The following is a 23,142-nucleotide window of genomic DNA, read 5'->3' as shown; positions in this document are numbered from 1 at the left end:
AATGTCATTCAGTGCATATCAGTAACAGAGGCGTGGGGGAAAACAGGACCGGTAAGAAATACATCGGACAAATATATATTAAAAAAAAATCTTTATTGGTTACTACCTATCTTGGTTGGACAATAAACATTATATTTTGTGGCGTTGGACAACATAAATATATTTACAGTGACCGTACACAGTTAAGATCTGTTCTGATCACACCCTCACATGTATTTAACTTAATTTAAATTCTCTGGAGCCTTGTGGACGATGGCCAGCTGTACAATTACAGCACTACACTATCCGTGTCATGTGGTCTTAGGAGCAGGCCTGGGGGGTCTAGTGTGCTGGTTGGGTCCAATGTATTTGAGTGGCGTGTACTTGGGCTTCTGGATCACTTCTAGACCCAGGTAAGGCTGCAGGGCTCGGGGGACACGCACCGTTCCTTCCTAAGGAGACGGAAGAGAAAGAAGGTATTTATTAACACTGTGATGTTAGGTCAAGTGGTTTTTAAAACATCTGAAAATGTTGAATTCGCTGGGTTGCAGTAAATAAGAAAAAACATAGACTATTTAAAAATTCATGATAGTTATTAAGTCATTCTTTGGAGATAGTCGTCCATTATTGTGGACGATGGACCTAAATAAAAGCTAAAAACTAAAGTAAGGTACAATACACCTTGTTATTTGCATTTGCTGTTTCATAATTACTTGAAAAGAAAAACACGTTAAATTACAATTATTTGGCTATTTGTTGGTAACCGAATTCATTGGTTTTAATTGTGACTGGAATTTTTCATGCCAGGGTAAAGAGTGAAATTATTTCCAGTGTCTGATGAAAGACATTACAATTTGCATAAATATTTTGAACAGTCACAAGGGGGAGCCACTTCAACGCCACCCTTTGCACACAGGTGCATGTAAAGAAACACACGTTAAGTGGAAGTTGGACAAAGACACGGGTCTTCGTTTGGAAGACGCTAACAGAGAGACTGAACACACAGCTTTTTTCCTAAAGAAAGTTCACAACTTAAAATCAATGTAAAGACTTTTAAAAATCTTTTTTTCCTCTGTGTAAAAGCAAGCAACTTCGCTTGTTGCTGACAGTTCTATTGTGTCTGATAATTTGATCTAATCTTTTTAATCAATATAAATAGTGTGGGGTTATCTAGTACAGAGCAACATTTCCAGCTAGCAGACAATTTTCAAACTTCTAGTCACTTTCCAGCACAATTCATTGACTAAAATAAAATAAAATAAAATAAAATAAAATAAAATAAAATAAAATAAAATAAAATAAAATAAAATAAAATAAAATAAAATAAAATAAAATAAAATAAAATAAAATAAAATAAAATAAAATAAAATAAAATAAAATAAAATAAAATAAAATAAAATAAAATAAAATAAAATAAAATAAAATAAATAAATAAATAAATAACTGCTGCTGCTCTTTGAGATCCCTAAGGTGTGAGGTGTGTTCTTGTGTTGGGATCTCACTTTGGTCTGGTGTGTCTCCAGGATGGCGATGATGGTTCGGGGGATGGCACACGCTGTAGCATTCACCTGGAGAAGTCAAACACAAAGACACACATCATTGAGGTGGTATGCTGCTGCAGTAGACTAGAGCAGTGCTGCCTGATCATCTGCTTACTGTGTGGGCGTACTGCAGGCTGCCATCCTCTCTCTCGTATACAATGTTGAGGCGTCTGCTTTGATAGTCTGTACAGTTGGACCCACTTGAAATCTGGAAATATATAAAACAGAGAGAGAGAGAGAGAGAGAGAGAGAGAGAGAACTGCAATTAGAATCACCATCTGTCTTAAACCGATATACAGTTCAAAGCTTCCTCCTTAAGCTCATGTCATACATGCAAGCTACAGATTTAACCTACTTTTATTACTGAGAAGATAACAAATGATACATTACTTTATAATAGATATTTAAAAATAAGACTTTTTAAAATGGACATTTAAAAAAAAGGTACAGTTTGTTATATCTGAATATTTAGCAGCATCTAGTGGTGTTAATCTAGATTTGAAATGCTCCATGTCTGTCTACCTTTCTATTTCAGAGAATTTACAGAAGCTACAGTGGCCTTCAATAACAAGAAGCTAGTGACCGAATTAGGCATTATCCACAAGTCCTTCCACAATATCAAGTGATGAGGAAAATATGTATTGAGTTATTTATTCTATGGTAATTCTTCCAACGGGTGAATTTCTGGCACAGACCCACTATATATAAGAATGTGTAAGGCCGTTGTGTAAGTTTGTTCATTCTGGGCTACATCGGGAACATGGCGTTGCTCCTATCTAGATATGAAAAGCTCATTCTAAAAGGTAATTAAGAAAACACTTTTATTTTGAAGTTATTACCGATAATAACAACATCCTTATGAATATTTTATACCATTTCCAACACGTCGATTCTAAAGAATTCCAAATCACAGTTGATATCCATTTCCTCAACGTGTGTAGGGTGTTGTAAGGTAACAGTGACATAATGGGACTGACCTCTCCATAGCTGTCCCTCCCGGGCATCCATGCTTCAATGTCATACTTCCTGTGTGCTGGAGGACCCAGCTCCTGTGTCGGCATGTCCAGCACTCTGAGGGGAAACACACACAACTTAAAGCTAAACATCCAGCCATTACTCATACAAATACTCCGAGGTGTCATTTTCATGAATCTATAAAAGAAAAGTGGCCCTTATGAAGTGACTGTGTGTGTGCACTAACCTGTAGTGTAGTTCTAGAGCAGAGAACATCTCTTTCTGCAGAGAGACAAACTGGTTCAGCAGCTGAGTGCTCTCTTGTCCCGTCTCATCTGCTGTCACGCCAAACATCTCTACCTGAAAATAAACAGAATAGCAATAAAAGTCAATTAGCATACTTATACAGTAGGTATTTGTCTCTTTAATCACTTGAATTCAACAAACCTTATATGAAAATGTGAATGCCCTGCACATGTCGTTTATAACTTATAATCAAATTGCCTTTAAATGGCAGACTTAATGTCAATGTGTTTGCTGAATACATATTGTTGTTGTCCCAGTAACCTTGTTGAAGTGGTGTACTCTGTAGAGCCCCCAGGTCTCTCTGCCTGTGTCTGTCTCTGCTCTGTAGCAGGTGCTGCTGCACACCGACCTGTGGAGGGACATGACAGCTCATGTCAGCTGTTATTACTCCAACAAAACACTACTGTATGTGCAGCAAACTGGGAGAGTAGGCTACATCCCACCTGACAGGCAGGTCCTTCCAGTTGACTGCATGATCCATGAAATAGCCTGGATGAGAGAGACACACATCACATAACTACTTTCTACACATGTTAAACGGATTCTGTGGTCCATTTCATATAGGTTAGATAAGTGGTTCTCAATTATTTTCTGTCATGCCCCCCCTAGGGGACATAATTTTTTTTCGCGCCCCCCCCTAAATTGAAATACTGTTGAGAACCTGCTTATTTATTTATTTATCTGTACAAAACCACTGTATGAGTTTCTGGCACGAGGATTCTGCATACAATCACCTTATTATCAAATTAGATGTTAGATTATACAATTAGCTGGGATAACTTCTGCAGCAACTTAAAAAAAAAATTAAGTTCAGTTTATTAGCTCAATTTGTAACATTTAAACAAGACTGCTCAGTCTGTGTGAATCCCAGGACAGAGAAACAAGAGCAAATGATTAACTGAGGTTTGCATTTCATTCAAAACATTTTTTAACTGTAAACATAGTTAAGGTGGTGTTTTTTTATTATTATAGGCCAATATGCCTTCTGTGATGCGATAACCTATAATTCATTAATTCATGTTATTATTAGTCTACTTGCTTGATATTATTAGTCTACTTGCTTGATTTCTTTTTAAATAGCCTACAGAAACACTTGGATACACATGTGGACATTTATTTACTGCAAATCGCGGCCTTTCGCGCGGTTATGACCATACACAAGCACATATCACGCTCGCTAACACAAAAAAAAAAGTTGGTCAGTTGGAATCAAGGCCACCCGCGCCACCCCTGACAACTCACGGCGCCCCCCGCCCCCCAGGGGGCGCGCCCCACCATTTGAGAAGCACTGGGTTAGATATAGGCCAAGAAATAAAATGCATTTATTGAAATGCTGGAGGAGTCAAGTATGAAACACGCATTACAGTAATTTCACTAATCAGTCAAATGTTTGAAGCTTTTGGAGAAAGTGACAGCAACTGACAAAAACATGAGAACCAATAAATACCACTAGCAAAAATATGCATAAGTGAAGGATGAGGTCTGACCTGCCACCCCGACCTCTCCAGTCCCAGCCAGGTTTAGATCTGGGAAGCGTTCTGAGTCCAGTGAGTAGACTTGAGAGCGCTGGGAGTTAGGCTGCATCCCACAACCCTCCTGGAGGAAACAGTCACCAAGAGGGGAGAAGAGAGGTTATTAAGGAGGGACAGATATTGTGAGGCTGGGTGGTAGGATGACCTAGAGGAAAGAGGGGCCAAGCAGTAACTATGAGGTTGATGGATCCATCCCCGGCACCCGGACATTAGGGTGTTATTTGTCAAAGTAGTGGGTCTGGTGTAACATCTACATCACATCCCATTTTAAACTACAATATATTAAATTATGTGCATTTAAATGTCATTTTTTAGATTAAAGTTCTTGCACTTGCAGGTCAAATTCTGTGATAGCCACAGCACTTGTGTAAAATCAGGTATTTTAGAAACGGATACTCACAAACACTGCCCCCTTCAGCATGTCAGGTACAACCATGGGAATGAAGCCCTGCGGGAGGGAAAAGGAAAGTTTGTCTCTTCTATATGCCAACATAATAATAATAATAATAATAATAATAATAATAATAATAATAATAATAATAATAATAATAATAATAATAATAATAATAATAATAATAATAATAATAATAATAATAATAATAATAATAAAATATAAATGAAAGGCTTTATATTTAATATTCACAGACATGTTCTTACCCGTCGCTGCAGTGTGTCCAGGGCAAAGTTTTGGAGAGCATGTTGAAGTGTGGCCCCGGCTCCTCTCAGATAGTAGGACCTGTGGCCTGAGACGTGGGCTAGATGTCTGCAGGAGAATGGACACAGGACGTTTAATCATCCCAATGCATATCAAGGAGGGAGGGCTGTGTTTCAGCGCACATATTAAATATCATGGAATTCAGTTGTATTTCCAAAATACAAACAAAAAGGTTCCAAACAATGACACACAAACAGCACAGGAAGTGGTACATCGAGTGGAACAAGCACTTAAAGGGTGGAGTCAGCTATTCTGGAGAATTCCTGTTGTCAAAATCAGTAAATATCTCCCCACGATCCATTAAGTGTCCGTTCTGTGTGTGTGTGTGTGCTGGGAAACTTTGTTCACATACCTGTTTACTGAGCCTAAGCTGGGTAACACCGGATATCTTGTTATTGTTATGCTTAGGTATCTGACCATGGGGAGATATAAAATGATTTTGACAACAAGCGATCTCCAGAATTGCTGGCTCCAAACCAACAACCAGAGTGGTCCTCACCTCTGTCTGATGAGACCCAGCTCTTCCCCTAGCTCCACATGGCCTTTGGGCTTGAAGTCAAACTCTTCAGCGGAGAGAGAGAGAGAGAGAGAGAGCGAGAGAGAGAGAGAGGGGATCAGGAGGAGAGATTTGCATTTTTTTTTAAACACACCAGGGTGAGGTACCGCAGAGAATCACTGATAATACTGTATGAAATCAATAAAAGGCATAGATAGATCACATCATTCACCTGCTTTCTGTCCGACCAGCTCCACTACCCTCGCTTGGCTCTCATCCCCAACTGGCTGAAAAAAAAAGAAAAGAAGAAGGAATTTCAGAAACTATGCTTACTTAGAAAAGGACACACCTCACATAAAATCAGGACTGTGTGTGTGTGTGTGTGTGTGTGTGTGTGTGTGTGTGTGTGTGTGTGTGTGTGTGTGTGTGTGCGCGTGCGTCCTCACCACATCAGGGTGTGTGGTGTTGGGCAGTCTGAGTGCTCGTCCGTAGTGCTCCTCATCCAGCTCGGTCTCTCTGGTGTAGAGCTGGTTCAGTCTGGTGCGGATGTCTCGACCCCTCTGCAGAGCCTGCTGGAACTCTGGAACCTGGGTGATGGCCAACAACAAAAAGGACTGTGTACCACTGGTCTAATATTTGATTTACCCTTGGGCAGCACAATGATTCAAATCACACACAAAGTATGAAAGAGATACACTTACATTGGCGAGGGCTTTCTTGTCCTTCTCTGTCTGTGAGGACAAAGAGTACATAGTCACAATCATAGGAGAAGCTTTTATACTTTGGACATATTATTATATTAAAAATCCAAAAGAGAGAACATGAGATATTCAGAACAATCTACACAAACAACATTACTATTAGTAAACTGATGACAGTAAACGTCTTTACTGACCACTAGTACTTTGACTGTGTCACTGACGTGTCTCTTCTGTTTCTCCAGCCCAGATATCTCTGTCTTTACCGCCTGGAGCTCCTGCCACACACATACCTTGAAAAACACACACACACACACACACACACACACACACACACACACACACACACACACACACACACACACACACACACACACACACACACACACACACACACACACACACACACACACACACACACACACACACACACACACACACACACACACACACACACACACACACACACACACACACACACACACACACACACACACACACACACACACACACACACACACACACACACACACACACACACACACACACACACACACACACACATACTTAGATCAATTGAGAAGCCAGTAGAACAGCCTGAAACTGAATTATTATGAAAGTATTTTCTTTAAACTCACTGAGAATTTCATTCTAATTATTTTACGTATTATGTATTCTATTCGACCAATGAAGTTGGAGAATTATTTTGATTTGCTTCTTCCAATGTCTATTTGAAGGGATATTGTGCTTATAGTTATTATATTTTCACAACCCTACGTTATCATCATCTATGGCCATATACAGTATCTTATGATTGTTAAGTTTTAAACCTGGATCACAGTTGTGATTTAAGTTGACTGTGAGCGAACACTGTCTAGCAGTTAAAGGTGTTGTAACACTGACCTGCTGGTGAGACAAGCAAAGTCAAAAGAGTTTAAAGTCTCCCTCCACTCAAAAAAAATGTCTTTACTTGTTTTTTTTAATCACTAAGATATTTGAGCTTTATTGTGCATAATGACGTAAATTGAGAGTTTGACACTATATATCTATTTCACGTTTATTAGGGTAGAAAAGATGCATCTTATACAAATGTGAGTACACTGACAAGGACAGTCATATTTCAGTGAAGTACAAGAACCATCTGTTCAGCAGTTATGCTTTTGAAATTAACCAGTATTTAAATGATATTAGATTATGTTAGTGTGACTTTTAACAAGGTAGGCTAGTTGAAAATGTATCTAGAAAAAAATCATACAAATTATTAGGCTACTCAAGGATGGAGGTCTTACAACATGTTTGGAGGAGAGTATTTCCTTTCAATGTATCATTAAGGCGACACACCAACCATAGTCCAACTATGTCTTGCAAATGACTCTGTTGTAGGAACAAATGGTGTGACAACACAGTGAATGGACTTCAAAGAGTATAGCAGGTGCAGTGTTGTGGCCAGCTGTCACTGCAGAAACGGATTTGTGACAGAAGATACAGGTGTAATGTCACAAACAGGACTGAAAAGTATTAACAGCTGAAGAAAAACTCACGATTTTCCTGATGTCGTCCCCTCTCAGCTCCCCCTTCCTGTTCTCCACACTTGCTATGACTTTGTCGGTCTCCTCACACACCGCCCTCATATCCAAATCGGGCTTGTCGCTGTAACCTTCGCGGACATGCTCGTACAAGCTGCTGCGGGCTCCATGCGACCAGCGGCACGGGACCAACACGCTTGTCCTCGGCCTTGAACAATGTCTAGCCACCGGCTTCAACACAGTCAGTGCATTGCCTCCAACTCTAGCGACCATGCCTATGCAGGTCGCCATGTTTGTCTTGTGGTCACGGCTGCATTCAAGGGGTATAGGAATAAGCGCCACTCTATTATCTGTGTCCTCTTCAAAAGTAGTGCTTTTGATTTCATATTCAAATATTGAGCTTAAATGAAATCATAATACATAATTGTAATAATGACCATTCACAATTTACCTTTTTTCTCAATAACTTTTTATAGAACTAGTGATACCAATCAACGGCCGTGTCTGCCCTGAAGGCAGCATGAATGCGGAAATTGGAATTTCGGAATTGGAATCAAAATAAATCGAATATTCAGTTTTTTAAATGTAATTAAAAAACAGGCAATCAGTTTTTTCGCGAAGGTTTCTCTCATTTTGTCAAAGAAGAAGCTAGAAAATATATAGTTTTTGCTGTAACAAAAAAACGACTCAACTCCAAACAATCGTCACGAGGCAAAGGTCAACCAATGAGAGAAGCGGAAGTTTAGCGTTGCAGTAATCCGGTTCAGACGTGACAAGTGCGGCCGACTCAACGGGAACTCAGTGTGAATGTTATGCCCTGTGGCCTTTTTAAAACATACTCTTCACTGTATCAACTCCGAACTGTATGCGTGCCATGGTGGACTGATACGTGTTGTCACTGGAAGTCTGTGTGAAGCGGCATAATATCTCCTTTGTGAGCTAGTTTGCCCCGTCCGCCAGCCAGTCATTCAGGAGGTTGGGAATGGGATGTTGTGCTTGAAGCTGGGAGAGCAGCGAGTAGCCTGAAAGCGTCTGCTCCACAGGCCGCCCCGGGACGAGCCTTAAATTCAGCCGGGGCCCGGAGCACCGAGAGCCGCAGATGAGAGCGAGGAAAGCCCCTCGAAGCCGTTGCTAATAACCGGCTACTTGGATACAGTCGGCCTGCCCCAAGACTGCCTGCCTCACCAATTCTTGTTGAAAGTGGGACCCAGCCAGGCTTCACGGTGGAAACGAGACGAAGAGCAAAGGTAATGTAGCCTAACGTTAAAGCTAAACATTAAACATCCAACCGGGGACCTCGTGCTATCAGCCTGCTGCTTTGTGTCTGATATTTCGTATAACCTTGCTATTGTGGTGGAATCAAAACAAAGATTAAACACGAAGATGTCTTTAGCCTATATTTTTAGACAATAGTTTGGAGCCACATGCAGAGTCAAATCATTCGATTGATGGGTCAGAGCAATAGGTCAGAGCTAAGCAGCTGACTGACTAAGATTACAGGAGTGATGGTGATTATAAGGGGTATCAGTCGTGTGCTGTTTCCCTTCCATAAAGATAAACATGGAAGCAGAGAGAAAAGATTGATCCAACTGCAACAGTGTACTATTTAAGGAGTGTGTCAGCACACTGAAGCTAGATACAAAAAGCCAGTGAATCTGTGTAGGCTACATGGCCAGCTGCAATCTAACAGTAAGCACACAAAGTTCAGTGTCATTAGATCCTATAAATTAAGGCTAAGTTTTCTACTAAAGCTTTTATGGAGAACTAGGCTACTTCTTATCCTTCTAGCAACATGCAAATGGTAAACAACTCTCTGTAACAAGGGCTACATTTGAAGTAAACAATATTTACTTGTGACAAAAATGAGCTGTATTCTGTATTATGAACTAAGTTTGGAAGGCAACCTTTTGTCCACGGAGATTAAATCGATCTGGGCCATATGTTATAGGCCTCTATCTATAATACATACAAGCCTACTGATAGGCAAGTGTAGGAAAAGGAAAGTTTAAAACCTCTTCTGTGAAACAAAACCCTCAGGTATATATCTAACCATGGGTGTCTGTGTACACACTGTCCCTCAGATGAATGCTGTGCGGGGGGGCACAGTCACCTGGCGCCCCCAGCCATGGCAGGACGGGGACGGAGGAGGAGGAGAGCCCCTGTCCGACAGCGACTCGGAGGAGGAGGACTTCCCCGACGACAGCACCACGCCGCTGGGAGACTACATCACACACGGTGAGACCACAAGAGAGGATGATGATGATGATGATTTGGATGGGGGATTTCTAGCCAAAGTAATTTTTTTCGCCCCCGCTTCTTTCTCTTTTCTGCTCTGTATAAGTCTCACTCATCCCTCGCTCTGTCCTCCCCTCCTCCCATCTCTCCTCTGTGTTTCAGGACTGAAGCAGCTCCTGGATGCTCAGCAGCTGTGTGATGTCACTCTGCTTGTCGAGGGAAAGAAGTTCATGTGTCACAGGTATGACGGCCTTATCCAACAAAGATAGAGGAATAACAACTACATTTCCCCCAGGGCCGCAGCCAAGATATTTTTATTTTCATGAAATGTATTGATGCTTTTATTTTGAATATGTTATAGAAATAAGTTAAAGCTGGGGTGGAGGATTTAGGGAGAAAATGGCAGTTGGGATAGAGATTCAAATACCTCAACCGCTCCACTTGTTCTCTTTGGTCCCTCCCTGACACACTCTACACCAACAAAGTCGTGCCAAAGTGAATGGACAGTCCCAACAGCCAATAAGAACAGAGAATCGGAGCCTCGCTCTGATTGGTCAAAGTGTCAGCTCATGTTAACTTTGACCAATCAGAAATCATATATGAATGAATACTTTATTCCGGACTCAAAGTTCCATATAAAAAGACAATACAAATACATGACAACACAAATTAAAATACATACAAGCATCGATTCCAATGTTTCCACAGCCCAGAGGAGAACCTTGTATCACTCTGTTTAGTGTCAGTGAGTGCAATTATTACTTTGTTTTTTGACTGTAAAAGTCGACACATAAATTTAAACATTAAATTCCTCAACACAGCATGAAAGGTGGGGACATTACTAGTCACAAACAAGGAGCTAGCACTTGTCCATCTAGGAAGCTTAAGGAGGATCCTAAACGCATCGTTATACGCTACCTGTAACTTTTTCAGTTTTGCTGTTCTATATTTACACCAGAGGTGAGCTGTGTAAAATGGAGTACAGTAGGCTCTGAAGAGACTAACTTTAACATCATCAGTGCACATATGAAATTTGCGTGCCAACATATTGGCCTGAGCATAAAGCTTACAGCACTGGCGCTGGACATCATCATCATCACATAGATCATCAGTGATGATGTGACCTAAATACCGTACCTTCCTAACCACCTCTAGAGTACAGTCTGACAGTGAGAATGAAGGAAACGTTTGCTTTTGATCCTCCTTAGTTTTAGCAATCATAATAACGCTCTTCTTAGGATTGAACTTGATGTCATATTGAACTCCGTAGCTAGAGCACACTTTAAGCAGTTGCTGTAACCCAGCACTATATGGAGACATGATGACCAAATCATCAGCGTAAATGAGGTGGTTGATAAGACTGTCTCCCACCATACAACCAGTCTTACATCCGTTAAGCTTCTTAGAAAGATCATCCATATACACATTGAAGAAGACAGGTGACAAGATGCCACCCTGTCTCACCCCATTGGTGACTTGAAAGGGTGCAGATAAACTACTGCCCCATCTAATTTGCATGGTTTGGTTTCATATACCCCAGCTTTAAGTCTTGATTGCCACCATACAGGAAAAGTAAAAATACAATCATCATATATATTATTTTGCTATCATTCATCCTCTGATGTTTGTGTAATTTCACCACCCATTATGATGGAAAGCAGATGTAATGTGCGATGAAGTTGCTATGCATATACAGGCCACCCATCTTCTTCTTCTTCTCCCATCCTTCTCTCCCCTCAGAGTCCTGTTAGCGGCAGTGAGCCCGTACTTTCGGGCCATGTTCACCAGCCCTCTGGTAGAGTCCCGCCTCACTGAGATCAGACTGGAGGAAGTGACACCGTCCGTCATGGAGACGGTCATCCAGTTTGTTTACACCGGAGAGGCGGGGCTTTCTCTGGACACTGCAGAGGATTTGTTTGTGGCCGCCAACAGACTTCAGGTCATGCCCCTTCAAGACCTCTGCTCCAGGTAGATCTGCGCTAGAATATTGACTGATGGAATTTAAGGCCTTATTCATTAGAATGTATAATTCGGTTGGCTTTCATTTTTTCCTTTGACATTATGTTTAAAGGTGGTGTCAGCGATTCCTGTGAACACTTGTTGTCAAAATCAGTGAATATCTCCTCATGATCCGCTAACTGTTAGTAGCTTAGGCTCTGTATACTTGTATGCAAACAAAGGTAGCTAGCAACATGCCCATTCACAGAGCTTGGGCTTTGACGAGATATTCACTGATTTTTACAAAAGTGATTTTGAAAACAAGCATTCTGCATTCACCTTTCACTGAATACAACCAGCCTCTCTGTCATCTGTAATTTAAACCCCTGTCCTTCCTTCTCCCACTCTGTCTTCTTCTCTGCTTTCTGTTTTGCCTTCATCTCTGCAGGTTTCTCTTTGAGCACCTCTCAGTGGATAACTGCCTGGGCATGTATTCTCTGGCCCGCTCTCACCATGACCAGCTGCTGCTGCGTGCGTCCCTGCGGCTGGTGGCCCAGCACTTCCCCCGCGTGGCCCGGCAGAAAGACTTCCTCCTGCTGGACCACGGCACCTTAGGCAGCCTGCTGAGCTCTGACCGTCTGGGTGTGGACTCTGAGGCCGAGGTGTATGATGCTGCACGCCGCTGGGCAGAGCACCAACCATTGGATCGATACGTCCACATGCCGGCGCTACTCCACCACCTACGGCCAGGCCTGCTGTCCCAGGAAGAGAGCAGAAGACTGTGCCAGGAGTTAGGGCCCGCTGCGGCCGGTGAAGGCCTCGGAGGGCCTCTGAGACCCAGGGAGGGCATGTTTGAGAAAAAGATTGTCTGTGTGGACCTGACGCCTCGGGAAGAGGAGAATTTAGCTGCGAGAGACTACACAGTGGACTGCTTTGACCCTCGGACAGGGAAGTGGGAGAAGTTAGCAGCGCTGGGTTCACTGGTCAGTCCTGGCTGTACGGCTGTAGGCGACCGGCTGTTTGTAGCGGGTGGGATCCTGCGGACAGGCTCTGTGTCTGCAGCTGTGCATGAATATGATGCAGTGTTGGACCGCTGGATAGAGCGGCCTTCCATGGTCCAGCCCCGGGCTATGCTAGGCCTGCTGGGCTGTGGAGAGTCCCTCTATGCATTGGGTGGTAGTAACCGCTCAGCTCTGCTGGACTCCAGTGAGATGCTGGAGTTGTCTACACTACAGTGGGCCCCGGGGCCTCGGTTACCGCTCCCTCTGCGGGCCTTCGCCTGCGCAGCCCTACGAGGACGGATGTACCTTCTGGGTGGAACCACACTTGAACAAAACCGGGCTGTGGTCCACTCTGGGGTGCTTGTTTATCACACCCTGACAGACTGCTGGACACGCGTGGCTCTGGACTCTGGCGCCACCTGCCTGGCTGGAGGAGTAGCGGTGCGGGGAGGAGTGTGTGCCATTGGGGGATACATGAGGGACACCACCAAGTTCCTGGATGGAAACTACACCAACCTGGAGACTTTAGACGCTACCGGGCGTGTACTGTTCTTCAGAGAGGGCCGGGGGTCTGGAGCAGAGCGGGAGGTGACTGGAGGTGGGGTGATGGTCAGTGCAGAGCAGAGGGGGGGTGCAGGGGGAGGGAGCGACCGAGCCCCCAGCCCAGTGGTCTTTCCTGGGCTGCCACGGAGGATCGCAGCAGGGGGCGTGGCCAGGTGGAAACGCAGGATCTATGTGCTGGGTGGGGAGAACGGCTCACGCTTCTATGACAGTGTGTACTGTTGGAAGCCCGGCTGGCGCAGCTGGGTGCAGAGGCGTGAGAAACTGCCCGGAGACACTGGAGGGGTGAGCCAGTTTGGTTGCACCACTTTAAAGTTCCCCAAGAAACACATCCTGTCCAGACTGAGACTAGCCAAAGAAAACTGCAAGAAGGCCCCTGACTAGCTAGGACCAGTATGGCTAAAGTGGAAGCTGCCTTTCATGAGATAAACTCCAGGTTGAGTTTAAATGAGTTCCTTCTTAACCACAACAGATGGTGGTGTTGAGAAGACGAAGTCACCATTTTCTACAATGTGAGTGCAGCCACAGAGTAGGCCTACAATGTTCTGGATGCAGACGGATCTAATGATAAGTTATTATGGATCGTCAAAAGTACAGCCAGAAACTGGTTCAAAGTCAGGCAACACGCACCTGAATGTAACCAATACTATACAGAACGGTAAAGTTTTTTTAAAGAGAGAAAAGGGCGTGTTGAATTTTTTTCTTTAAGTGTGATGTTTTTACAGTTGTCTGGGAACCACTTCAATGCTGTGAATTCAGGCAGCAGCGTTACGTTTAGACACAAGGATACGGGAACCTTCTGACCATGCTATGCTTTACTTCATTTGTCTAAACCTCGTTTTCGTGTCCAATTTGGCCTGTAAAGCCATTAGAAACTGCAATAAAGGGCTATACAAAAACACTTGACTTGAGTGGACATCACATATAGTAAATGTGCATAGTTTTCATGAAGACTACTTGCCCGAAGAAAGTGATTACTTGTAACATCAGTTATTTTCATTTAAAAATATTTTGATAACAAACAAAATGTGTTTTGGGCGCATTTGGGGCTTATACCACAAAGAAAACATCCACACATTAAATTAATTTTATAACCAAATTCAAACTAGTGATGAGGTAACATTGTCTTTTTTAGAATTAGGTGGAAACTGAGCTTACATTTGGTTTCCTCAAACACTTTTGTAAAGGTCCAACCTCAAAGAAGTGCAGTGTAGCAGTGAGAGAACCGTTTAAAGACGATAGACACAATCTTCCATATTAAAGGGATTTAATAGACACAAAGTGTGAAATCTGACTAGCTGCTTTGTATTGTTAGTTAGATCTCACACTATGCAGCCCTTTGTGAGGATGACCCCCAGTATCCTTGTGACTACAACAGCGCTGTGTCCAGCACCTGTCCTCAACTTTCACCCCAGGTGAACAGTTGTTTTTACTTGACTCAGCAGCCGTGTCCAAATGACATGTATGCTTCAGACACTCCAGCCAGAGACCTTCTTAATGTGTTTGGCATGGAGGTAACGGATTATTATCCGAAAAACATTAGCATTGAACCTAATTTATTGAAATTAATTTTAAAGTGTTTTTTTGTTTTTAAAATGGTAGCCTTTGCTCTGGATGGCACTATAGGTTTAGACAGATTGGGTCAAACAGGAGCAGATGTGTGTGAGTGATTGATGGGTTTTCTAAAGTAACTTAACTCTTAGATGTGATCTTATGAAAGGGCCGAAGCTTTGCCCAGAAATGTAAGCACATTGTTTTGCTGTAAGCCACTATGTGTCCTTTGACTCTTTTTTCATCTCTTCTCTTTTCATTTTCTTTCGTTGTTCAAACTGATCAAATCCAGATTCTGGTGATATGTGCACATTAAAAACACTGCCAGCTGTTTCTAGAAACAGCAGAATTCTACCAGTGTTGTCATCAGATTGCAAAACTACCAAACGGTGCCAGAAAATAAGAAGTATTAGAAATGAGTTTCCTCCCATTACAGAATCTGGAGTTCAGCAGTTTTGATATTGGCCTGTTGTGCTTGGAAAAAGAGAAAAAGCTTTCATTACTGCAGGGCAGATATTAAATTTCAGAGACGGCTTTAGATTGGTTAATAACATTGATACAGTTTAGGTACTGGAAGTACACTATCAACCTAAAACAGACAAATAAGATGGATACAGAATTTCAAAAGAAAAATGGAACTTCCCTAATTCCCCAGCTAACAGCAGATGCTAACTGCCATGCTCAATTCTGCTCACTATTTCTAGTGAGTGGAAGAACTCCCAGGTGACTCAATAGATTGATGACAACACTGTGATCTCCATGTCTTTTTAAATACACCCATCATTCCTTGCATAGCTTTATTCCCCTGTATGTCATTTAGACATAAACTCTATCGAAAATGTTTGATATCTTCCAGAATCTCGTTTCGTCGCCCAACTCCTGAAAATAAGATTCCTGATCAGATAGTGGTGTGTTGATCCGCTAAAACGTGTAGCTATTCCAGTGCTTACAGCAGACACAGCTGGAGGGGGGGGGGCTCTCTCTTCTCCTTTGGGTGGGTCTTAGAAAGTCATTGGAGCACATCAGTGATTTTACAAAGGACATATTTATCTGTAAGTCATGTTGAGTCATAGCAATAGTAAGAGGGATAAGTGAGTTGTTTGGGCTCACTGAGAATGACAGACTCTCTGGCTGACCAAAATGCATTTCAAGGATAAGGATCAAACATCCTTAATCAATAAGGTTCTTAGTTTCACTTAGTTTAGTTTTTCCTTTTCTAAAAACGTGCTCTGAAACGTAAAATGACTTGATTTTCCTTTTCCCTTGGTGTGCTTACAGCTTGTATGACATGTGAAAAGTGATTGCGTGCGCATGCCTGTTTTTTCTATGCCGAGGCGGAAATCTGCTCAGCACAAGCTCTTTGCACACACCTACAGCCACACACGGTGTGCCCCTTCAGAGATGCCAAGCTGCCCTCATTTGTACAATCGTATGACGTTTGTGAACCGAAAGGCAATTGTTTTGATGAAAGCAGTGCTATGAAATGATTAAAGGACTGTTTGCTTACATGTATTTTTCTGGTGACTTTTTTTTTTGCAGGAGCTTTTAATACAGTTCTCCAGCACACAACACACACCATCTTTACGGGGTATACAGGAGCTGTATACATAATACATTATATATAAGGGCCGACAATAGATACAAGTCTACATTTCTCTGTGTAAAATGTCGGAAGCTAATGGATTATCTGCCTGAAAACCTTGTTTTTCACGAATTTGGTGTTAATAATTACTCTAATTAATAAACTGCTGAGGTTGCCCAGTGTTACTGCTGGCCAAAGGTCTTCCTTTACACAGACCACCTCATATCTTGCTCATGCATGCATCAGCCTTCTAGGGATACTATCTCTTTTCTTGTGGCTCTTTGCTCATATTGGGTATCTAAGTTTAGGTGTTTTTACTAATGAAAGTGATTATGTTGAGGCTTTATTAGGAGCAAAGCTGTGGATAAACCAAATACGGGTTGCCCAGACTGAGAAGCTATAAGTAAAGTGTATTCAGGACAATTGGAGCTATGGGGAACCCCTCTTCTGATGTAGTGACCATCAACAACCCAGCAGACATCACCGTCATTGTTGGATATTTCCTCATGGTTATTGGTGTCGGCATTTGGGTGAGTGCACCTGTGTTATTCTGCGACAGTCAAATTATTAGGAGATTATGATGACTGAATAGAAAAGGTATTACACGCTAAAATATGTATGTCACGTACTTGTATGTAGAATGAGACACAGGCGACTTTGCATTTGGTTTGTGTGAATAAACGGATTGCCTTGCCTTTGTTTCAGTCCATGTTTCGGACCAACCGTGGGACAGTTGGAGGCTATTTCCTGGCAGGGCGCACCATGACCTGGTGGCCGGTGAGTTCCATGTACAGCTAGATGACCAATACATATATTAGCTCATAACGTATCAGCATAAATGTGACCAATCATAAGTATGTTGGAGATTATTTAGAAACATTGTTACCTTTTCATAGTTGATCCACCAGAGGGGTTAGACAAGGTCATTATATGACTGTAAAGTATATGCTGCTCATAACGTAAAAAAAACGAGGGAATCCTCATCAAAAATGTATGTCAAAAATATGTATTGGTCTGAAAAATCCAGCATTGGCCAAGTTCTTCTTGAGTCAAGTCAATCTACCTGAACCTTTAGACAAGCAGTTTGCAGAGGCAAAGTTTGTACATATATCAATCAGATCCTATTGGATACATGGCTTGATATAAAAAAATATTCTTCAATGTTCATTTATTTGGTTTTGATGCATTTTCCAGTGATTGTGTTTTTTTCTATATTCAGGTTGGTGCATCTCTGTTTGCCAGTAACATTGGCAGTGGTCACTTTGTGGGCTTGGCCGGCACTGGGGCAGCCAGTGGCATTGCTGTGGGAGGGTTTGAGTGGAATGTAAGTCCATACTCACGTCCTGTACATCTCTGCAGTTTAGTTGACTGTGCACAAATCCTAGGTCTACTGTAATGTGCAGTGTCACGTCATTATAGTCTCTTAATAAAGTGTAATGAGAGATGGCATTTTGTACTTGGGGTTCTGATTCGTGTGTGTGTGTGTGTGTGTGTGTGTGTGTGTGTGTGTGTGTGTGTGTGTGTGTGTGTGTGTGTGTGTGTGTGTGTGTGTGTGTGTGTGTGTGTGTGTGTGTGTGTGTGTGTGTGTGTGTGTGTGTGTGTGTGTGTGTGTGTGTGTGTGTGTGTGTGTGTCTGTATCCGGTCTGTGTGTGTGTGTCCGGTCTGTGTGTGTCAGGCTCTGTTCATCGTGCTGCTGCTAGGCTGGTTGTTCGTGCCTGTCTACCTCACAGCTGGGGTACGTACCTAAGTCTGTTGCATGTGTCAAGAATATGGTTCCCTGATTCCTGTGAGTTCCTATATGGATACACATTGTGCCTACTGTGCTGTGTCAGGTGATCACCATGCCCCAGTACCTGAAGAAGAGGTTTGGAGGGACCAGGATCAGCCTCTACCTCTCCGTCATGTCTCTGTTCCTCTACATTTTCACCAAGATCTCAGTGAGTCTTCCTGTGATTTAATTTAATTTAATTTTATTTTATTTTATTTAATTTTATTAGGATAACCCCTTGAGATGAAACCACAACAAAAAAACATACAGTATAGGTGTATCTTTTCTTCATTCCCTCACTCTCTCCAGGTGGATATGTTTTCAGGGGCTGTGTTCATCCAGCAGGCGTTAGGCTGGAACATCTACGTGGCCGTCATCGGCCTTCTCACAATAACAGCCTTATACACTGTCACAGGTATGTGTGTAAAGCTCCTGATTCATAAAGGTATCTATCAATTTTACACAGAAGGATCCATTTCGTCTGCACCATGGTTGTACTTACTTGTTGCAAGAAAAACACTTTCTTTCAGCCTGTGAAAACAATGTATGACTTCTTCTGTGACGACTGAGACAATTTGAGAAAGTAAAGATGGGGACACCATTATGATGTCATCAGTGTTATCTGGGCTTGGGCCTGGAAAATACAAATTTATATTTCAAAACATGGATGTGGAGTGTGAAAGGTGTAGGAATTTAGAGTGCAGGAATACGGTTTAGGGGAAGTCTATCGCTTTGTGGGAAATGTAGAAATGAGAATGAGTATTTAGAGTTTGATTCTTACTAAGAGCTAAATATAAGAATATCTCAGCTTATGCAGCTTCAGTGTTAACCGTTAAAATTTAAATCTGTTTAATACAAGTTTTACACCTTTATGGAGATGTAATACAAAATCGCTGAAGTTCCCCTTTAAATGTCGAGATTGTGTGTGTGTTTGTGTGATACCAGGTGGCCTGGCTGCTCTCATGTACACTGACACAGTTCAGACCTTTGTCATCATTGCCGGGGCCTTCGTCCTCACCGGCTACTGTAAGTACAACTTGTGTCACATCATATTTAATCTTACGATTAATATATATTATTTAGTATTATATATTATATATATTGATGTATTTGGCCCTCTGTCAGTTCCTCCTGTTTTCCCCCCGGCAAGTTCACAACAGGTAAGCGATTAACTGAGGACAGTGATCATTCACCTCTGCAGCAGTGTACAGTGTGCTGACACCGCAGAGCCACAGAAACTCTCCACCTCTGGCCAACACAACAACAACCGCCCCCTACAACTTCTTTGATCTTTTCTCCTAAAAAGGCATCGCTTTAATCCTTGTGTGGATTACCAACAAAGTCAAAGAAAGAAAGAAAAAAGATAAAAGTGGGCGAGAAATCGATGGAGGAGGAAAATACAAACACTTCCTTCTGGGAGAAACAGGTGATTGAGCAGCTATGGTGCTGACTCAAATCTTCAGTTAGAACAGTATCAGGCCACGAGAGAGCTCTGGACTATTAGAGCTAAGTAGCAAAGAACAAACAACGAGACCTTTTCTTTTTTTTAAAACAGTCTTTATTTACACAATAATGTAGGAATGTGAATATCCCTACCATTTATCATCACTGGATTATCCCCAAACTATGCATAGAAAGATACCACTAGTATCCAGCTAGGACCTTTGTGAACTGACCCTTAGAATGACAAATAACCTTCTTGGCCCCTTTCTCCTTGTCACTTGTGTAGCGTTTAATGAAGTAGGAGGCTACAACGCTCTGCTGGACAGATACACCTCTGCTATGCCGAGTAACTTCTCCTCCCTGGAGCCCCAGCGCTACAACATCTCCCCCAGCTGCTACACCCCCAGACCGGACTCCTTCAACCTGCTGAGGGATGCCACCACGGGGGACCTGCCCTGGCCCGGAGTAGTGTTTGGGATAGCTATAGTGGGAGGCTGGTACTGGTGCACAGACCAGGTGAATAATCCAATATCCCACTCTCAGTCCAATCATGTCAGTTGAAAGGCTTTCATTCAGTTTACACGTGTCAACCAACCTCTAAGCCAAGCGCAGTAATTGAATATGGTATTGGTTTATGGTCAACATTTTGTGGATATCAGAATATGACTTTTAACATCTTACATTACATTCACACCGTAAATCAAACTTTAGTGACCGCAGCACCACATCATTATTTTCCCTGTTAAGCTTCTTGCGATTCTACGTCCATGTGGATATTGATCCAAATAATATGCTATACTATGTGAATACTTGTTTAAGCATTTTATTTGAATGCAGGCTACAAAATACACTCAACAAACCCAACTCAGTGCTCACTCACAAGCTGAAGCCGGACTTCAATATGCACATCAACACATTTTCCTGTCCTGTACTCCTCTAGGTGATAGTCCAGCGGTGCCTTGCAGCCCGTAGTCTGACCCATGTGAAGGCCGGCTGCATCATGTGTGGATACCTCAAACTGCTGCCAATGTTCCTCATGGTGTTCCCAGGCATGATCAGCAGAGTGCTCTACCCAGGTCTGTCTCAGTCTGACTATTATATATAAAGCCTAAGGCAGATATCTGATTCATATAGGAGAGAAATATGTGTCTCAACAGTATGTGTGTGTGTGTGTTTCCATCCACCTGCAGATGAGGTTGGCTGTGTGGTCCCTGAAGTGTGTAAGATGGTGTGTGGGACTGAAGTGGGCTGCTCTAACATTGCTTATCCTAAGCTGGTGGTGACAATCATGCCCAACGGTAAGGACACAATTAACGTAGATTAAAAGTAAAGGCCTTTGACTTTTTTGGCCAACTTCCCCCCTGTCTCTCTGTGCAGGTCTGCGAGGTCTAATGCTGGCTGTGATGCTGGCTGCTCTCATGTCCTCTCTGGCGTCCATCTTTAACAGCAGCAGCACCCTGTTCACCATGGACATCTGGACTCGCATCAGACCACAGGCCGCCGAGCGCGAGCTCCTCATTGTAGGCAGGTAAATGGTAAACACCTAACCTTAAACCTTAAAAACCTTTGCATTCCTCCAACTCTGACTCTGCTTTCATGATGACATCTGCATTGCTATAGGCTTGGGTAAGGGGCTAAACTAATATGTCCTATTGAAGTTCATTGTTTGGGTTTTGCATGCACGTTGCGATTTTTGCGCATAGCTGATATTTTGTGTCATTCAATATTCTGAAATTGGACTTCTTGGTTTACAAAATATCTATGATGTTCACCATTTCCTCGCTTATTATAGACTAGCCTTCCTTCACACAGCCTAACCAACGCTGTATAGGTAAAGTGTCGCCAATGAAATTACTTTCAAGGTTATTTGTGAAACCAGGGACACAAGTACAATACATTGGATTCCAAGTCTATCCCAAATTGTACAGATATGATACTGTACTAGACACATCACCAACCTCCCATATCTCTCCTATTATTCCTCCGCTCCAGAGTGTGGGTTCTGTGCATCGTGGCCGTCAGTATCTGTTGGATCCCAGTGGTCCAGGCGGCTCAGAGCGGTCAGCTCTTTGATTACATCCAGTCTGTCTCAAGCTTTCTGGCTCCACCTATCGCCTCAGTCTTCTTCCTGGCTGTGTTTGTAAAGAGGGTCAACGAAACGGTGAGATGACACATGCATACATATCATCATAATGACTCTTATAACACAGATTAAAAACACACCTATAGGAAATCCCATTAACAGAGCTTTTGATTGTCCATCTTCGTTCTTGCAGGGTGCATTCTGGGGCCTGATAGGCGGCCTGCTGATGGGTTTGTGTCGGATGCTGCCCGAGTTCTGGTTTGGCACCGGCAGCTGTATTTTCCCCTCCAACTGCCCCTATCTGGTGTGTGGGATCCACTACCTTCACTTTGGCATCATTCTCTTCTTCTGTACTTCAGTGCTTGTGCTCCTGGTCAGCTACTGCACGCCACCTGTAGCCGACGAACATGTAAGTGGTGCTCAGATTCACCAAGATAGAATAAAACTATATATGTTTGTATAGCAGGGACACATTTCATAATAAGACAATGGATCTAACTGGCGGTTAGAAGTGTAGATTCAGAGCCAACCAGAGCAGATTGGTCTCTTTGGAAGGTGAGGCTTAAAGAGACAGGCTCTAAAACAGAGCACTCAAGACAGAGGGTGAATTCAGAGGAGATTCAGCAATGGCACTAAGAGAAATATAAAAGGGTTTTTTTGGACACTACAGTACAACATGATAACTAACATTTTTGAACCTGAAAATAAGCATAATATTTGACCTTTACATTCAATTGGTGTCTGTTTCTGTGTTATAAAATGGAATTCTATCACTTTGCTCTCAGCTGCACCGTCTGGTGTTCAGCCTGCGTCATTCCAAAGAGGAGAGGAAGGATTTGGACTGGGAGCAGGAAGAGAAAGGGAGACAGGCCCGGAGAGAGGCCAAGGAGAAGAGGAGGGAGAAGGAGATTAACAGTGGTGATGGAGGTAAGAAAGAAAGGATGGACATCAAATGGAAGGAGCACACTCTCACAGAATAGTACTAACCCCCTCCCTCCCCCCCTTCCTCTCAGTGGCTGAAGAGGACGACTCCCCTGAGGCACCAGAGAAGCTGCTGGACATCAGCGAGAACCCGGTGTGGAAGTACACCGTGGATGCCAATGCTCTGGTTATGATGGCTGTAGCAGTCTTTATGTGGGGTTACTTTGCCTGACAGTCTTATCAATTCTAGAGGACAGTGGTAGTTAAAATGTCAGTATGGTTTCTTGATGTGATGGACTCAGGCTAAATACA

At 42.7% G+C, this 23,142-nt stretch overlaps 3 protein-coding genes across 3 annotated transcripts; 2 read left to right on the top strand and 1 right to left on the bottom strand.

Annotated features, from left to right (window-relative positions):
• Window positions 1-78: 78 nt before the first annotated feature.
• sars2 (seryl-tRNA synthetase 2, mitochondrial) lies at window positions 79-8,047 on the bottom strand. Its single transcript, XM_080052664.1, has 16 exons — window positions 7,763-8,047; window positions 6,419-6,514; window positions 6,225-6,254; window positions 5,970-6,110; window positions 5,756-5,810; window positions 5,527-5,590; window positions 4,970-5,075; window positions 4,713-4,760; window positions 4,268-4,376; window positions 3,224-3,269; window positions 3,042-3,129; window positions 2,722-2,834; window positions 2,498-2,591; window positions 1,636-1,728; window positions 1,482-1,547; window positions 79-431 (listed from the first exon to the last, which is right to left on the bottom strand). Exons 1-16 carry the CDS (start codon window positions 8,036-8,038, stop codon window positions 291-293), a joined length of 1,566 nt encoding a protein of 521 aa, XP_079908790.1. The 5' UTR covers window positions 8,039-8,047; the 3' UTR covers window positions 79-290.
• A 492-nt stretch (window positions 8,048-8,539) lies between these two features.
• Window positions 8,540-16,519, top strand: LOC307270513 (kelch repeat and BTB domain-containing protein 8). Its single transcript, XM_080053489.1, has 5 exons — window positions 8,540-8,994; window positions 9,829-9,982; window positions 10,145-10,223; window positions 11,723-11,950; window positions 12,369-16,519. Exons 2-5 carry the CDS (start codon window positions 9,829-9,831, stop codon window positions 13,864-13,866), a joined length of 1,959 nt encoding a protein of 652 aa, XP_079909615.1. The 5' UTR covers window positions 8,540-8,994; the 3' UTR covers window positions 13,867-16,519.
• A 527-nt stretch (window positions 16,520-17,046) lies between these two features.
• Window positions 17,047-23,062, top strand: slc5a2 (solute carrier family 5 member 2; the record flags this gene model as incomplete). The annotated part of the gene is given in 15 exon segments (XM_080025292.1): window positions 17,047-17,145; window positions 17,321-17,392; window positions 17,835-17,939; window positions 18,291-18,350; window positions 18,448-18,552; window positions 18,693-18,798; window positions 19,329-19,409; window positions 20,113-20,342; window positions 20,767-20,902; window positions 21,017-21,124; window positions 21,204-21,354; window positions 21,819-21,987; window positions 22,103-22,318; window positions 22,695-22,853; window positions 22,856-23,062. Coding segments are annotated over 15 exon segments (2,004 nt in total).
• Window positions 23,063-23,142: the final 80 nt, after the last annotated feature.

This window comes from Ammodytes marinus (genome assembly GCF_949987685.1).
Source record: "Ammodytes marinus genome assembly, chromosome: 3".
Classification (NCBI taxonomy): Eukaryota; Metazoa; Chordata; class Actinopteri; order Uranoscopiformes; family Ammodytidae; genus Ammodytes; species Ammodytes marinus.
This window is presented reverse-complemented; position numbering and strand designations above follow the sequence as displayed.

Excerpts from the sequence above, each read along its gene's own strand:
- LOC307270513 (XM_080053489.1), top strand. The coding sequence starts at position 9,829 with ATGAATGCTGTGCGGGGGGGCACAGTCACCTGGCGCCCCCAGCCATGG. Across the intron at positions 9,983-10,144 it reads GGGAGACTACATCACACACG|GACTGAAGCAGCTCCTGGAT; the intron begins GTGAGACCACAA and ends TCTGTGTTTCAG. Across the intron at positions 11,951-12,368 it reads CTTCAAGACCTCTGCTCCAG|GTTTCTCTTTGAGCACCTCT; the intron begins GTAGATCTGCGC and ends TCATCTCTGCAG.
- sars2 (XM_080052664.1), bottom strand. The coding sequence starts at position 8,038 with ATGGCGACCTGCATAGGCATGGTCGCTAGAGTTGGAGGCAATGCACTG. Across the intron at positions 6,515-7,762 it reads GGGACGACATCAGGAAAATC|GTATGTGTGTGGCAGGAGCT; the intron begins GTGAGTTTTTCT and ends GTGTTTTTCAAG. Across the intron at positions 3,130-3,223 it reads TGGAAGGACCTGCCTGTCAG|GTCGGTGTGCAGCAGCACCT; the intron begins GTGGGATGTAGC and ends GTCCCTCCACAG.